Source organism: Pseudopipra pipra, chromosome 4 (assembly GCF_036250125.1).
Source record: "Pseudopipra pipra isolate bDixPip1 chromosome 4, bDixPip1.hap1, whole genome shotgun sequence".
NCBI classification, from domain to species: Eukaryota; Metazoa; Chordata; class Aves; order Passeriformes; family Pipridae; genus Pseudopipra; species Pseudopipra pipra.
In genome coordinates this window covers 13920229-13936272 of record NC_087552.1, presented here as the reverse complement: position 1 = coordinate 13936272, position 16044 = coordinate 13920229, and the positions used below count along the sequence as shown (strand labels likewise).

Sequence of the window (16044 nt, the reverse complement as noted above, 5' to 3'; positions counted from 1 at the left end):
TTAATACTGTGCAGAAAACTGATCCTAAAAATAATGAAATTCAATTAAGGCAAAAATCATAGCAATTTCCAAAGACTGCAAATATCTAAGGTATTAGCTGGCTACTCTCCAATTAGAAGCACATCTCTCTTACTGAACCATCTCTATATTCATGAACTTAGCTTGATTTATCAGCTGTCTTAAGTTACCTGCTCAGTGTATCACACTGATACCCCTAAGTTGACAATAAACACCATACCCCTATGTTGCTTTTTCCCCAAAAGACAGCTATTTGATTCATTGTAAATTCTCTTTAAGATTTTCACAATGACTCAACAGAACTTCACCTCAATAAGTATCAGACCAGTCTTCTGTCCTCTCCAGAAAAGACTTCTGCTCACCACCTTTATTTCCTTAAATACATCAGTAAAATAACTAGTAAAGTCAGACACATCCTTATGTGCACCTCCCTTGCCCTCTCCAATTGTCTCAGTGCTAAACTTGACCAAAATGTCTCCTCAGAGGTAGTTAAACCCAAGCACTTAGATAAAAGATAACTGACATAACTTTAACTTATTAGAAAGGCAGTTCACTCAAAGCCATAATCCTGTCTGATAGCTTCCTACCTTTCTAAATGTTTGCCATTTTGCAAATGCAGTAAGAGGTGTTTATTTCAGCTGCACACAGCAGAAGAATTGATAATTATCAATAATAATATTATCACAGCAATAATATTATCACAATAATAATTATCACAGCAGTGATAATTGAAGGAAAAAAGACTCTATGCTTTTCTGAGCTGAAGTTCTTTTGGTTTCTTTTCTTTTACCATTACATTTTTCTTAAACTCTCATCTGGCCTTCTACTTGTGGCTCCTCAATCTATGAGATTATCAATCAGTATAATAATTAGCATTACATTCTACAGCTCGCTTTCCCAGAAATTTAAAGCAGTGCCCTCAGGGCAGCTGATCCACGCTACCATTGACAGAATTTGCACCAGCAAACCAGCATACCATTGCAGAAAAAGAAATAACAAGCATTAAACTGCCCTAAATCAAATGTGAGCTGCCTCATAAATATCAGACACCCATTTCACTGGGTCCTCACCAACTTTCAAATACATGTCTCAGTATACATAACATCAGCATAAAAATGGAACTGAAAACAGCTGGAACTGGTTTGGTTATGTGAGAGGTACTGGTTTGTATTTTACAATTCCCTGAGGTTTCAGCAAAGTGGAGATCAAGGAACATATCTAAGATCAAAATAAAAAGAAGTAAGATGATGCTATTAAGACATACCAGGAAACATGACTGATAACAGACGTAGAATTGGGAAAGGTTTTGGGGAAGTTAAGAAGGTTGTAAACCTTCTAAGGAAAGGGAGAAAAAGAATGACTTACACAGGTAGTGAATGTGATACAGAGAAATTGGAAGAGGTTGAGTGGAAGCAGGACAGGCAGAGCTTAAAATATAAAGGAATGAGTGACCTCCATTTATCTTCTCTTCTGAAAAAAAGACTCGTAACAGACCAGACTTGGAGCAATGCAGACAATGTAATGTTTGCAGTGGAACAGTGATGCACAAATATTTATTCCGTGGGGTGCCACACATTATCTGTAACACTCTACACATGCATGCAATTTTAATCAGCTTAAGAGGAACAGGTGTTAGAGGATGGGGACTCTCTGCCCCCCCATCTCTACAGCCAACTCTGTAGTCTGGGGGTTATCAAGTTCACTCATTTCAAAAATATTATTTGAGTAATGTGATGTTCCCTAAAAAAGAGAGGCCTTTCAGAAACTGAGTGATTTTGACCAAGGCTGTTTAAAACCCTGGGTTGAATTCACTGGTTGACAGCAGCTGAGCCAAGTGGACTCCTCAGTCTCCAAGAACCCCTAATTTTGCTGGTTCTTCCCCAACCCAGTAATTTCACAAGCACACACAATGCAGGGAACCTTTTCTGCTTGGCACCTGGAAATCCTAGGCAGAGCCAGAAGGCAAGTGAGCACACAGTAGCAAGACACACATTCAGCTCCACAGCCCTTCAGAGATTCAGACACTGCATCCTAACTGAACGTTTTTGTAATTAAAATATAAATCAACTACTCTCAACCATTTCAGAAGTCATACATATAAGTGATTCAAAAAAAGCAAGGACAAGAGGGAAGAATATCCTAGCTGTGACTTTCTTTTTCAAGTCAGAGAATACAATAAAAAACCAGCAATTGGATCATCTAGTCTTATTTCCTTTAACTAAAAGACATACTTCTCAGAGAAAGTTTCAGACATTACAGGGATGTTATTCACCCTAGCACTGAACCAGACAGCCATGGAGATAGTGGCTGGAAATACTACAATAATCTCCAAAGTTTAGTACAACCTACAATAAAAGCTTTTTTGTTGAGATATACTGAAGAAGTGGAGGACAAACATTACTTCTGGAGAAATAAAAATCTGCTAAAAGGTTTAAGCGAAGTTGTAGGTAGGAAAACAAACGAAAAAAGAAACAACACCCCTCAAACCAGACAAACATTTGAAAAAAGAAGTTAAAGCTTTTCTAAGAAAATGAAAAGCAAACCAGCAAAAGACTGTGCAGAGAAAACGAAACTAGAAACAACGAAGGAAAGAATAATCAGGGTTTGCTAATGCAGTGAAAACAGACTTAGACAACCCTGCATGTCTCCAAAACTTAACAAATATTTTGATCGTCACCAAAACATGGTTTATTATGGTCATGGAATAAAAAGCAGAATAGATGATGGAAAGGGAGTATGTAAATGACAAAGCTTGAGGTAGTAATGTATTGTGCTCAAATAAAAGTTCTTGAAAAACATATGGAATGGGGTAGTACTGACAAAAGAACAGAAGTGTGTAAAGAAACTATGAATATGGCAACACTGGAGACTGGGAAGAATAGAGTTAAAGAATAAACTAACAATTTAACAACCAGAACAATAAGGTTCTGGTTCAACCCTTAAAATTGGTGGAAACCAGGGTAAGAATTAATTTTAAGAAAGAGCTTAAGAAATTCAGAAAAGGCAGACGTTACATAGTTCACAAATAAAATTAACTAGGTAGATCCTGTGTTCCTACAGAGCTCCCTATTGTTGCAGAAATATTCTGGAAAAGAAGAAAAAAAAAGCCAGTAAGGAAACAAAGCCCCTGAGAAAGCAGCCAGAACAGTGAATTCGTGCCAGAAAATGAAGCAACAGCTTGTACAGAAACTGTTCCTAAACACATAGTGATGTACTGGAAGGGCTGGCAATCACTGACATAAGGTTTTTATATCAAACAGTAGCCTAATCTAGGACTCATCTCAAAAAAGAATCAACAAAGGAAGACCACCAATGCCTTGCCAGACTTGTGTCTAACCTTTGCAGTTCGCATTGTCACAACTCCGTGGATTATTTCAGTTCCTGCAATTCACTGCACTGTTGCTTGACACAAAACTAAACAGAGGAGCAACTCAAGCACACCACCCAACATAAGTGTTCCAAGTTTACTAGTGGTAAAGAGGCAGCAAGATGACGTGAGGCAGATGAAAACCCTCTGTCCCTGACAACTTACAGTGGTGAGTATTTGTGGGTGATGTTGCATGCTGGCACCAAAATACTCCCATTTCGAGAAAATGAAGCTTTTAGGGCAAAAGTGGTCTCACCTGAATATAACATGTCACCGTCTGCATCACAGCGACTTAAGAGTGGTCCAAGATGATGACCTATAAAATGCTCCTGCCCAGCTCCACAGTTCTTCCAGAAAAATTTGAGACCAGTCTTTTGGAAGAATACATCCTCTTGTCTGAAAAGCCTAGCACAGAGCTGATGCTGCTGATGCTGCCACTGACCTTAAACAACAACATCTATGACCTTACACAGTGACAAGTCATGGCCAGCATCAGCTGTCATCCTATGTCACTTTATCCTTTTTCCTTCACAGTGGCAACAGCAACTGTTTGCCTCCTCCCTGTCCTGCCACTGTTGTCTTTCCTTACTTCCCTGAAGTAACAGTAAAACCCTACCTGGCCTCCATATGCACCGTCAAAGCACAGAACTGTGATGGAACATATAATATCTCTCTTCAGAATAAAAAGAGGAGGCAGCAAAAAAGCTTTGTGTGCAGGGAAAAGAGACCAGGGCTGCCCGGGAATCTGGAAAAGAGGCTTTGTGCAATTAGAGCTATGAAGAAAAAGCAGAGTCCATAGGAAAGAGGGAACAAAGAAAAGCTGCTTCCGGTCCCTCCAGCTGACTGACCTTCAGCTGAAGATTTCCCTTCTCCACAAACAAAACTTCTGGTCAAGAACCTTTAAAACCTTTTCTCACTACCACGACTGAACTGAAAAAAGCCAAGTCTTTTCTGGAAACAATCATTCCCCTGTCACCGTCACCTACACTTAGCTAGACACTGAACCATCAGAGTTCTGTGAATGTAAGCAAGTCCTCCTCTATTCCATTTCTTTGGTCACAAAATCTACCCAAACTTGGTCTTCCAGAAGGCTGTATTTTTTTTTTTAGCCATAACCCTTACTGCAATGAAGCACTTACCTGTGGGAAGCCCTTTTCCCCTCAGCCTCTCTCGAATAGCCTGGCTCCTGTCTGGCTGCAATTTTCTATCTCCATTGCAAGACAGTTGATCCATCTGCAAAAAAAGGCAGTAACACAAAGTTAAATACTGCAAGAGCTCACATTAACATGAAACAAGCATCGTTTATGTAAATGAACAACACTAGTCAGTGTCAAACAGTTAAGTTCAAGTGCGGAATGGCAGTTCAAACCTTTTCGTAAAAAAAAAGGTTAATCAGTGAGAATATCCCCTAGAATTATCCATATTTGAATAGTTTGTGCATTATTTTACTATATGTTTGGTCTACCTTTTTTCCACTAAGAATAAATTAAGTTCACAAGCATGTAACTTCGATACATTCCATCTCTACAGCAAACTGAAGGGACAGCAACACACAAAAACTATCTTCCATGACTGCAACACGACTAGAACTTGTGATTGGCCTGAGGAGCTTTCTGTGTAACAGGAAGTAGTCTTGTACCCCCCCCCCCAATTTACTGCACATGTAAAATCCCATGCACACATTTGTGAGAAGTCTCATTAGCCCCTCAGGCCTATTCCTTTCCTTTCAGGCTTAATTACTCCTTACTCTTTTTAAAAAAAAATCACTACTTCCCTAAGAAAAGCTATTTCATATGTACAATCATTGAAAAAAGGTCTTATTTGCTACAACAAAACATTCTTAGTGAGATCTTTCAATATGGCAGGAGCACAATTTGGGACAGCAGCTTAGCTGGGAGGAGGGAAGGAGGAATCAAGCAGACTTCTATCCATTACAGTTACAATGCAACTCAATTAACATTAAACAGACTGAATCAGCCTTGTGCTGTACTGCCCTTTACAAAGCACATTAACATGGAAAATGAAAATATTCAAAAGGGACCTCTCAGCTGTACTTCACAGACCACCAAATGACCAGTTACAGAGCCAAGACCTCTCAAGCCTTTGATAAGGCAAATCAAGATTAGAGGCAAACCAATCTTGGAATAGCAAGTTTCACTCTGCTTCTGAAAAAACAAAATTATATGTTTTTCTCGTTAACTTAAATTCCAGCACACATACAGAACATTAAAACCAGCAGGGATGGCTAGCTAAGGTGCAGAAAAACACAGCAGCATAGCTATGTCGTCATTGTTCTGTCAACTCAGTTCTATTCAGCTATTTTTTTTGGCCTCCTTGCAAAAGCCAATGCAGTGACATGTTATGAATTAAAAAGGTTACTGGCAGAGGAAATTAGCAAAGCTTCAGCACTGGGTAACCACCAGTAGCCCAGCTCCTTCATTATCAACATGGTATAGGGAGACGGGAACACACTCGCTGGATTCAGCTCCCCACTGGATTTCAGTACAAGCATTTGGGACCACTACAGCTGTCTCTGGCAGGCCAGTCTAGATTAGTTTGTCACGCTAATCCCAGATTCCCACTGAAAGCCTGCTGACAAGAATAAGGGGAGGAAAGGTAGAAAATTTGCTAAGCAGAAAGAGCCATGAAGAACTTGGAGAAAAATGACTCACTTTCCACAGTAGCTGTTTCTATAGCTTCTGGCCTGATTTAAGGATCTTTATTTTAACAGAATCACTGATTAAGGCCCTGTAGCCCTTTATTTTACTGAATCACAGATCAGCTCCACTTGGCAACTAAACAAGACTTCAGACATCACAGCGAGGAGACATAACCTCAGGGACTAGACAATGCTTTGTGGAGCTCAGGCTCAGCAATATTTCTGGAGGCCTGGCTTAATCAGCTGCTGCCAGATATTAGACAAATGCAGGGACCTCTCACATTCTGCAAGCATTTCCAAACCACATTTATGAAGAAACTATCGAACAATCAGATCATAATCTTTTTAAGAAAGGAAGCATCACCAGATCAAAGTTTTTCATCTGATTTCAGTGCTGCCTCTCTAGACACCAAAATTTTTACACTGCCATAACCCCTGTGAGATAAAAAATTGGATGATATAAAACCAGATAACATTCAGGACCATCACAGGCTATCACTTCAGCAATAACAAACTGCGCAGCATTTGTTTTAATTATAAACAGAACGCAAGGAAAGCAAGTAATGGTCAGAGAATAATCTGACAATATTGCCAATTTATTGTGCCCATCTTTAAAAAGAGTAGAAAGGAAGATCCTGAGAACTACCGACCTTTCAGCCTCACCTCTGTGCCTGGGAAGATCACGGAACAGATCCTCCTAGGAGCTATGCTAAGGCACAAGGAGGACAGGGAGGTGATTTGTGACAGCCATCATGGCTTCACCAAGGGCAAGTCCTGCCTGACCAACCCAGTGGCCTTCTATGATGGGGTGACTATATCAGTGGACAAGGGAAGGGCTATAAATGTCATTTACCTGGAATTCTATAAAGCCTTTGACACGGTCCCCCACAACATCCTTCTCCAAATTGGAGGGAGATGGATTCGATGGGTGGGCTGTTAGATAGATAAGAAAGTGGTTGGATGGTCACATCCAGAGGGTCAGTGGCTCAGAGTATCAATGGGCATCAGTGACAAGTGGTGTCCCTCAGGGCTCTGCATTGGGACCAGTGTTATTTAATACCATCATTAATGACAAAGATGAAGGGATCAAGTGCATCCTCAGCAAATTTGCAGATGACACCAAGCTCAGTGGAGCAGTTGACACACCTGAAGGATGGGATATCATCCAGAGGGATCTGGACAAGCTCAAAAAGTGGGTTCATGGGAATCTCATGAAGTTTAAACAAGACGAAGTGCAAGGTGCTGCACTCAGGTCGTGGCAACCCCAGTATCTATCCAAGCTGGGGGATGAACAGATTAAGAGTAGCCCTGCCAAGGGAACTTGAGGGTGCTGGTGGGTGGGAGACTGGACATGATCCAGCAATGTGCACTCACAGCCCAGAAAGCCAATAATGCCCTGGGCTGCATAAAAAGCAGTGTGGCCAGCAGGGCAAAGGAGAGGATTCTGCCCCTCTACTCCACTCTGGTGAGACCCCACCTGGAGTACTGCATCCAGCTCTGGGGTCCCTAGCACAGGAAGAACAGGGATCTGTTGGAGCAAGTCCAGAGGAGGGACATGAAGTTGATTAGAGGGATGGGGTACCTCTCCTATGAGGAAAGGCAGAGAGAATTGGGTTTGTTCAGAAGAGAAGGCTTAGGGGTGACCTAATTGTGGCCTTCCTGAAGGGAGCCTACAAGAAAGATGGAGAGAAGCTTTTTACAAGGCCTATAGTGACAGGAGAAAGAGGAATGGCTTCAAACTGAAAGAGAGTAGATTTAGATTAGATATGAGGAAGAAATTCTTTACTGAGAGGATGGTGAAGCACCGGAACAGGCTGCCCATGAAAACTGTGGATGCCCTACCCCTGAAAGTGTTCAGGGCCAGGCTGGATGGAGCTCTGAGCACCTGGTCTAGTACAAGGTGTCCCTGACCATGGCAGGGAGGCTGGAACTGGATAATCTTTAAGGTCCCTTCCAACCCAAACTATTCTTTGATTCTATGACAACTTATGGTCTTCCTTTATAACTTGAAACAATTTAACTATTCTGAAGTTATGCTGTAATGGTTTAGGTGAAGACAGAAGTTGTCTTTCAGGAATAGTAACTTTGCAAGATGAGTTCATGTAGCTTCTTTGACTTCTAAAAACAGTTTGACAGATTGGTCATCATTAGACAATAAAATCTTCCACAATTCTCATATCCAAGAGCTGAGCAGAAGTGCAAGAGAATTGGCACACTGCCTAAAGAGTCCTTCTTTCTGCTAATAAGCAACTCTCCAAAAGGCAAACATAACTAAGATAAAGAAAACTCACAGCAATCATTTTTGAAGCATTTCAAGTAGCAACAAGTCTAAGGCTTGCTCTAGAGTTCATCATCTTGTTCTGTCTCCTCATTTTTTTTTTTTATGAAGACACAGTTCACAAAATTATCTTCCTCGGAAACTCGTGAATGCATGTTTCAGGAGGAATTGTCAAGTGCACAAACTTGTAACATGGGGAGAGAAGCAGTTCTTTTGACCCTTCTCAAAATTGCAACATATCAAAACAAGACAAAGAATGACTGCAGAGTGACTGTGAGTTAGCACTTCTGCTCTCTTCCTGCTCATCTCTATTATTTCTCAAACACTGACACAGACTTACCCCAGACAGGCTTCCCAGAACCAGTCTGACCAACTGTTTCACATATGAAAAAGAAGGGGCACAGTTACTGTTCCTTATGTGGGCACTGCAAGCATCCAGAACAGTCCGTACGGATACGCGGGCATAAATGACATCTTCACACATGCCGAGGAGGATGCTGTTGAGATGGTCTCCAAGTTTGATAGGCTAGTGACAAACAAGAACAGGAGAAACAGGAAAAATCAGTATGAACAGTGACTTGTTGAACGCTCAGAAACCAAAGACACTCAACAACGTAAAATAACTATTCATGAGACTTATTGCCTATGTTATCTGAGTGCCGATTTGAGAGTCCCCATCTAGGTGGTGAAAAAATAGTGGCTGTAGAACAGGAGACAGGTATTCAGCATCTAGACTCAATTCATGCTCTGCAACATTCTAGCCCAAACAAGCTGCCTGATCTGTAAGGTCAGGACACCGATGCTTTCCTTTCTCAAATGCTTAATGAATAAGTGAAAACAAAATAAAAGTGAAAAGATTCAGAGCAAGTTCTCTCCCTTGATTTCGAACATTTTGCCAGCCAGTCCCAAGTATAAAATTCAATTCGCACTACAATCATTTTGTACAACCCTCTATGCTCATATTGTGTAGTTCCTCACCTCACCAATGTTTTGCAGCAGATGTGTTAGCATTTCCAAATTCCAGAGACATCATAAAACAATACCAACAAAAAATAAGGAATAAAATAACAAAGCCATTGGTTAAGGAAGCAGAGCTTCATAACTGCAGGACAACACCCACTCAGGTAAAAAAAAAAGTAAATCTAGATTTATTTCTATTCTACCCATTCAGTTAATGCAGCACACTGAACGTGGAATATCCCTCCTCAGGGTATGCAGCAGTCAGCGATAACACTTGTTCTCAGATGCCGCAGGCACTTGGGACTTGAGCTTTCTGATCTGCAGCTCTCCCAAAGTGGGTGGTTACCCACAAAGTACAAGCATTGTCATGCTTTTTGCATCACAGAGCACTTCAAATAATTACAGTCTTCCAATCTTCCCTGCATGAGTACTCTTAAGGTGTACCATAAAAAAAAAATGCTCTGGACCACCCTGATTTAATTAACATAGGCTTTTCCCATCTATCACTTCTAACTAATCATAAAAAAATCACTCCCGTATTCAATTGCACTCCCAGCAGAGAAGCAGCTCATTAACTAACACAGGCAGACAAATATAGAAAATGTATTAAAAAACAGGAAAACCTTTACATGCACATTAACATTTAAAAGTAATGCCATACACAAGACTGTCCTTTTGCCTCCACTAACTCCACAGGGCAGAGGCACCACATGAGAATATCCCAAAGGTAAATTCTTTCCAGGCATACCTCACCACACCATCTTTGGGAAAATACTATTCTATGAACAGGTAGAGTGTGCCTTCTCACTGCATTACTGAGAAGCTGTTGCTACACTCTAATACCAAAGAAAGAAACAAATCCGGGACTAAAATTAATGCCTACTTTCTGCTCAACACCTCTACCTACTTTAAGTCCCTCTCCCACTGCTGCTAAATAGTGTTCCTTTCTTGTCCTATAAGACAGGACATTAAAGAAAGTGGATTGCTGTCTAAAATTACTGGGGCTTTTGGGACAGGCACGGTAAGCATTATGAATAGGTACCCCTAAACAGTCAGAGCTTCAGACTGTTTTATTTTCACCTTCAGGCAGCTACTTCCAAATAAGTACAACTGAGAACCCAACTACCACTCTGTTACAGAAAGTATTAGGAACCAGATCCTTAAATTGTGGAAGAGCCTTTCCAAACTTCCTTCCTTATCTTTACACACAACACCAACTAGTAGGATCAAACTCAAATATGAACCACAAATTTATTCTCTCCTTGAGCTGCACAATCCTGCAGTTCCAAGTCCATCATTACGTGCTTTTTCAAATATATTTCATTTTCTTTTCATTCTTTTAGACATTTACTTCTAAAAGTTTAATTGGGGGCAGGGAAGGAACATCCAGGAAGATGATGAATCACATTATCTTCAGTCAGTTGTGGAAAGACAGTCTAGGAGTTCTGCTGGGTGTGTAAAATAACCCCATTGAGCAATAACACCCAGCTCTAAGCAGTCTGCAACTCTGTCTGCATTGACTGACAAGTCAATAGCAAGAGTCTACTCCCTGTTCCAAACAATTCATACCCTTTCTTGGCTATTGTGAAACCTAAGTATCTGTATGTGCCAAGTCCAGATTCACAGAACTTACGGCAGCATAGAGAACAAGTGCTTTATTATGTGTAAAACAACAATGTTATTTCAATATTTGTTTTTATATAAGCCTAAACCAAAACAAATTATTTTCTCTTTTGTCAGCAGCCTCAACTGTTCTTTCAGCCTGTGGCACTACAGGACAGACTAGCTCAGATATATCTTCATGGAAACTAAGAGAAATGTACTATCAGCACCTTCTTCCTGCAAGACAACACCACCATCATCCTTACGCACTTCACAGGACAGAAAACCTCTTTACTGTGCAGGTGACCACACACTGGAACAGATTGCCCATAGAGGCTGTGGAATCTCCCTGACTGGAGATATTCAAGAACTGTCTGGACACAATCCTGTGCCGTGTGCTCTGGGATGACCCTGCTCGAGCAGGGTGCTTGGACCAGATGACTCACTGTGGCCCCTTGCAACCCTAACCATTCTGTAAAATCCTGCGAAGTTCTCTTCACTGTCTCATTTCGAGATGCTATGTCAACTCCAATGCTGTGCTAACTCTGATGCAGTCAGTCAAACTATCAAGTCTGAAGTTGCACTATTAAATAAAACCAAACCTAAACTTACCTGACTTTGAGGAACTTCGTGGTCAGCTCCCCAAAAGAGTGCCATACCAAGAGAATAAATATGGACCTGTCATAAGACACAAGACATTCGTCAACTCATTGAACACAACTGGAAACGCAAAGCACAACTTTAAAGGAGAGCAACTAACTTAACATCATCTTGCCTATAAATATATCTCTGGTATTTCAAGCTCAGTTGTCTTTCAAATCCTTCTTCTCCTTTACCATGAGAATCAGAGAAGAAAATTCTACTGCTACAGAACATACTGCATCTAACCAGTGCCTCTGTCTTCTCTGTTTAATTTCAAGCTGTCATCTCACATTGAAGCCACAAACTCATGTAATCCATGTGATCAGCCTGGTGTGAGATAAAGACTATATGGTTGTGTCCAAGGATCCTCAAAACTTTACTCTGAAGGCAAGGCAGACCTTAGGATGACTCAAACAGTGGGCTACTATCATCAGGAGATCCCAAAGATTGGGATCGAAGAAAAAAAGGAATGAACAAAAGAATATAAACATACAAAGAAGTAACTATTACTGATATTTTAAGGCACAAATACATTAATCATTACATGTATAATTAACAATTAATATCAACATTAATGACATTAATATATCTTTAACATATTAAGCCCATCAGTACAGGGAATAAAACCTTTAAATATTGCAGAATTAAGAGCACAAGCATAGGCTGTTGCTGTAGGTGAGTGCCAAAACAAAACAGGTAAGTAAGTTGGGGGAAAAAAAAGCAGTTTTTTCTGGACTGTATAAGTAACATACACTAGTGATGGTTCTTTCTACCAAGCTATTAGTAATATTTTTGCTACCTAAAGCAACAAGTTTATTAAATAATTCTGAAGGCAATGAACAACAGTTACAGGGACAGTGATAAATGTTCACTTAAGTCACCTTCTTCAACAACTAAAAGCAAAACATCTTAAGTTCTAGATATATAAATTTACAAGATCTGTGCTGACTCAGGTGCTTCACATACAGATTTTAAAAACTCAGGTGTAAACTGAGTGTACAAAAGGTAATGAATGGACCGAAGAGAACATAGAAATTATAAAAATTTTCTTCTTCCCACACTAAATTTGTAGAGTTGTTAAAAATCACACATGTAGAACTAGCTTAAGGTCATACAAGTGAATTTTCTGTATTGAGGAGGCTCTTAGCCTATTCAAGACAACAAAATATATTCTCAAAACTCAGAAAAAGAGTAACACAAATATTTCTCTTTTTAGACAAGATTGCTTGCAAGTCATCATACTATTACTGCAGTCTATGGGGAATTAATCCCAAACACAAGTATCATGTATTTTTAGATTTCCACCATAAACCAGAAAAAAGTTTCCTTTTCATGTATTCAAGAGCAACACACAGCTCTGTGGAAGGGTAAAGAAGCAATTACTAAATATACTTAGAAACAAAATGTTATTAAAATCGTTCTTGTAAATTCAACACGCTTTATTCATATAAAACAGAAATTCAACGTACTCAGAGAAGCACCCCCATACGACATTTCTGCCACTAAAATCTTGTGGGATGGTCTCTGTCTAGCACAGAGTATGAGTCAGCACAGGACAGTCTAAGGCAGCGATACACCAGGTACTGCTGGCACACTGTTCCTTACTGCTGTGATTCAGTCCCACTGAAGATGGAGCAATGAGCCCACACAGATTTGCAAGAAGGATATTCAGGTAGAGCAAAAACAGAGAAACAATGCTTTTCTTTGTGATAAACCCGGAGCAAACCCGTGGAGAATTTCTCTGAGACTGTGCTCAATTTCCCCTCAAGAAGGGAAAACAAGGAGGCAAATTTTGTTGCCCGTGACATGTTCAGGCAGGATTGCAGCAATACACACAGGTGCAGATTCAATGTACACAGATGCAGGTGACACACTGCTTTATCCTAGACACAAAGAGGTAGCCAGCATTGTGTAGCTAACACAGGCTCACCCACCAGCCTCCTCTCCCAGAGGCCAACAATGTATAAGGTCTCTCTGCTACATGCAAAGTACAGGTTAGGTCAGTAGTCAGAGGCATGCATCGAAGGGTCCTCAGTTAATATCACTGCCCCATTCAACCAGAAACATTACTTTCAAATACTGAGAAAAGTGGTTTATTACCCATTACCCTTTCAACTGAAATACTAGAAAGTCTTCCATACATATCCAGATACACTGGATATAAACTCCTCAACTCCATCCGTCCCCCAACAGTGCAAGAACAGCAATTAAAGTGTCTATAATAAAAATTGTTAATTCTAATTAGAGACATGGTCATGGTCCTAAGTCTGTCAGTGTTCAAGAAGCGTTTGAACAACAGTCAGATACATTATTTCACTTTTAGGTTGCCCTCTTTGGAATCTAGATTTGGCTTTGACAATCCTCATGAGTGTCTTTCAACTCAGGATATACTACCACTCTATGATTCTGAGCTTCAACATAACAAAAGATACAAAAGATATTTCCAAAACCAAGACTTGAAGTCAGACCCCTAAACTAAAACATAAACTAAACCTAAACTAAGCCTAAACTACTAATCTACCTAAAAACAACTTTCAAAATAAAAGCATTTATTCAAAAATTCTAGTTAACTTTTTTACTATAATACTTTTAATATTTTCCAAAATAAATCAACATCAAACTCATTTCCAAAATTAATCTTCCATTATAATTTAGAGTGGCTTGGTTACTTCGTTTCCAATAAGCTTGCAGTTACCTCAGATTTATTTGGGATTCAAATTGACTGTGTTTTAGAATCAAAAGGGTATTAATTTCCTATCATTTTTTTCTAATATTTATTGTTGAATACACTGTTAATTTGTCTTAGCGAGCACAGTCGTAACTCAAAACACAAATGCAACTCTGTCACTGTCTGTTAAAAGGCCTCGAAAACAAGGCATTTTTCTGCCTTCAGCAACTTTCAGAAGAATAATCAAAAAGGAAAACACCAAAGATTTCCAGTAAATTAATTCAGTGAACTACAGCCAGTTGTTACAGAACAAGGAAAAAAGGTCTAAATATGTTAAAAGTTACCACAGTCAGCAAAACAAGATCTAAGAAACATGAAGTCAACACATTTCTTGCAAGCAACCAGTGTGTACCACCCAATACTCAGTTTAATATGAATGCAAAAGGAAGCAGTCAAAAAAAGAGGGATGCACATATAACTTATTTATCAGCCCTAATAACTTCAACTTATAAAGCCATAAAAGGACAAAAGTTTTTGTACAAAGTAATGTTTTAGGGAGCTTTTTTCTTCTCTATAAGCAAGTAAGCAAATCACCTGGCATCCAGCAAGCAGAGTTATACTGATACCAGGAAAGAAATTCACAGCACCATAATCAGAGAGGATTAATTAGCATTGCACATGCACAGAATGCCAGTCTCTGGTCATTGCCAATTGATGTGCTCTGTGTTGGAGCTTACAGGCCACAGAGGTCTCTCTGTGTAATTCCTTCCTAAAGATCAAGAAACATCACAGCGTGGCTTTTAATAGTAACAGCCCTCTATTTATTTCAAAAAGAAAGAAGTAGCATACTGAATATTGGCACAGAACAAAGAATGCAATCAGCTCTGAAGAAGGTCACAAACTTGTCACTTCAAAACTTTTTCCTGCATTTTTAAAGGCCTGTTTTGTACATTAACTTCAGAGTCGGCACTAGAGGTAACATTACTATCTTCAAAAGTGTTGTCCCTCTTGAAAGAAGATAAACAATTCCAACAGTATGACCAAAGAACTTGGCAGCTGCATCCTACATAACAGAACCCAAATTTGCATTTATGTCAGTGTCATTTTTACTTCTCTATTAAATCTTTCAACCTAGGTTGCCAATTGTTTATAGTTTTCTCATAGATGAAATTATAAACATATTTTATGATGCCATTAATTTTGACAATATGCAGGGCAAGAGGGATCTCTAAAGGGCTTGAGAGTAACTGAGGAAACCCATTTTCAGTAGGTATTCAGTAATAGAGTCCTAAAGAAAACTGACTCTATACAAGGTTAGAAGAAAAAAAGCTGCAAACACAAAATATTCAACACAGAAAAACATGTTTTAATAGTCCTTATGCACACAACAGCTATCGATGCCAATACCACTTTCCTCTGGAGTAAGAACATGTTGCTGTTCTTCCTGGAGGAAGACTGCCAAATGTCATAATTGTTCCCAGATTACAAAACTGGCTGTGGTTAGCTTCCCTCTCCAAGGATTATTGATCCAGAGAAGCCAAGGAGATACAAACAGAGCTCCACTTCCTTTTTTACTCCCACTTCTAAATATTTTTGACTAAGCCAAGGGAATGGTTTTCCAGAGAAAGTGTTACCATTTGCAACAAATTCTTGTTAAAACATCTGAGAAGCCTGTCATTTTGACTGTGCCTATCAATGACCTGGAGGAGATCACATATACAAAGCTAACCTGTCTGAACATCTCCCCTTGGGGAAGAGCTAAAAAAGAAAGGTGGAAAGGAGCAATTTTGCATGTAACTGAGGAACACTTACGCTAATTAAAACAAACGTTTTCTTTTGAGATAAGTGCA

General features: G+C 39.6%; 1 protein-coding gene across 1 annotated transcript in view; it reads right to left on the bottom strand.

Moving 5' to 3' along the window:
* The window catches only part of PTPN13 (protein tyrosine phosphatase non-receptor type 13), a 117520-nt gene that overhangs the window by 67533 nt on the left and 33943 nt on the right, over positions 1–16044 (bottom strand). The window contains exons 4-6 of the mRNA XM_064651678.1: positions 11497–11562; positions 8663–8848; positions 4525–4618 (exon numbers count right to left, since the gene is read on the bottom strand). Of these exons, the coding sequence (XP_064507748.1) occupies positions 4525–4618; positions 8663–8848; positions 11497–11562 (346 nt within the window). The remainder of the gene's footprint in view (positions 1–4524; positions 4619–8662; positions 8849–11496; positions 11563–16044) is intronic.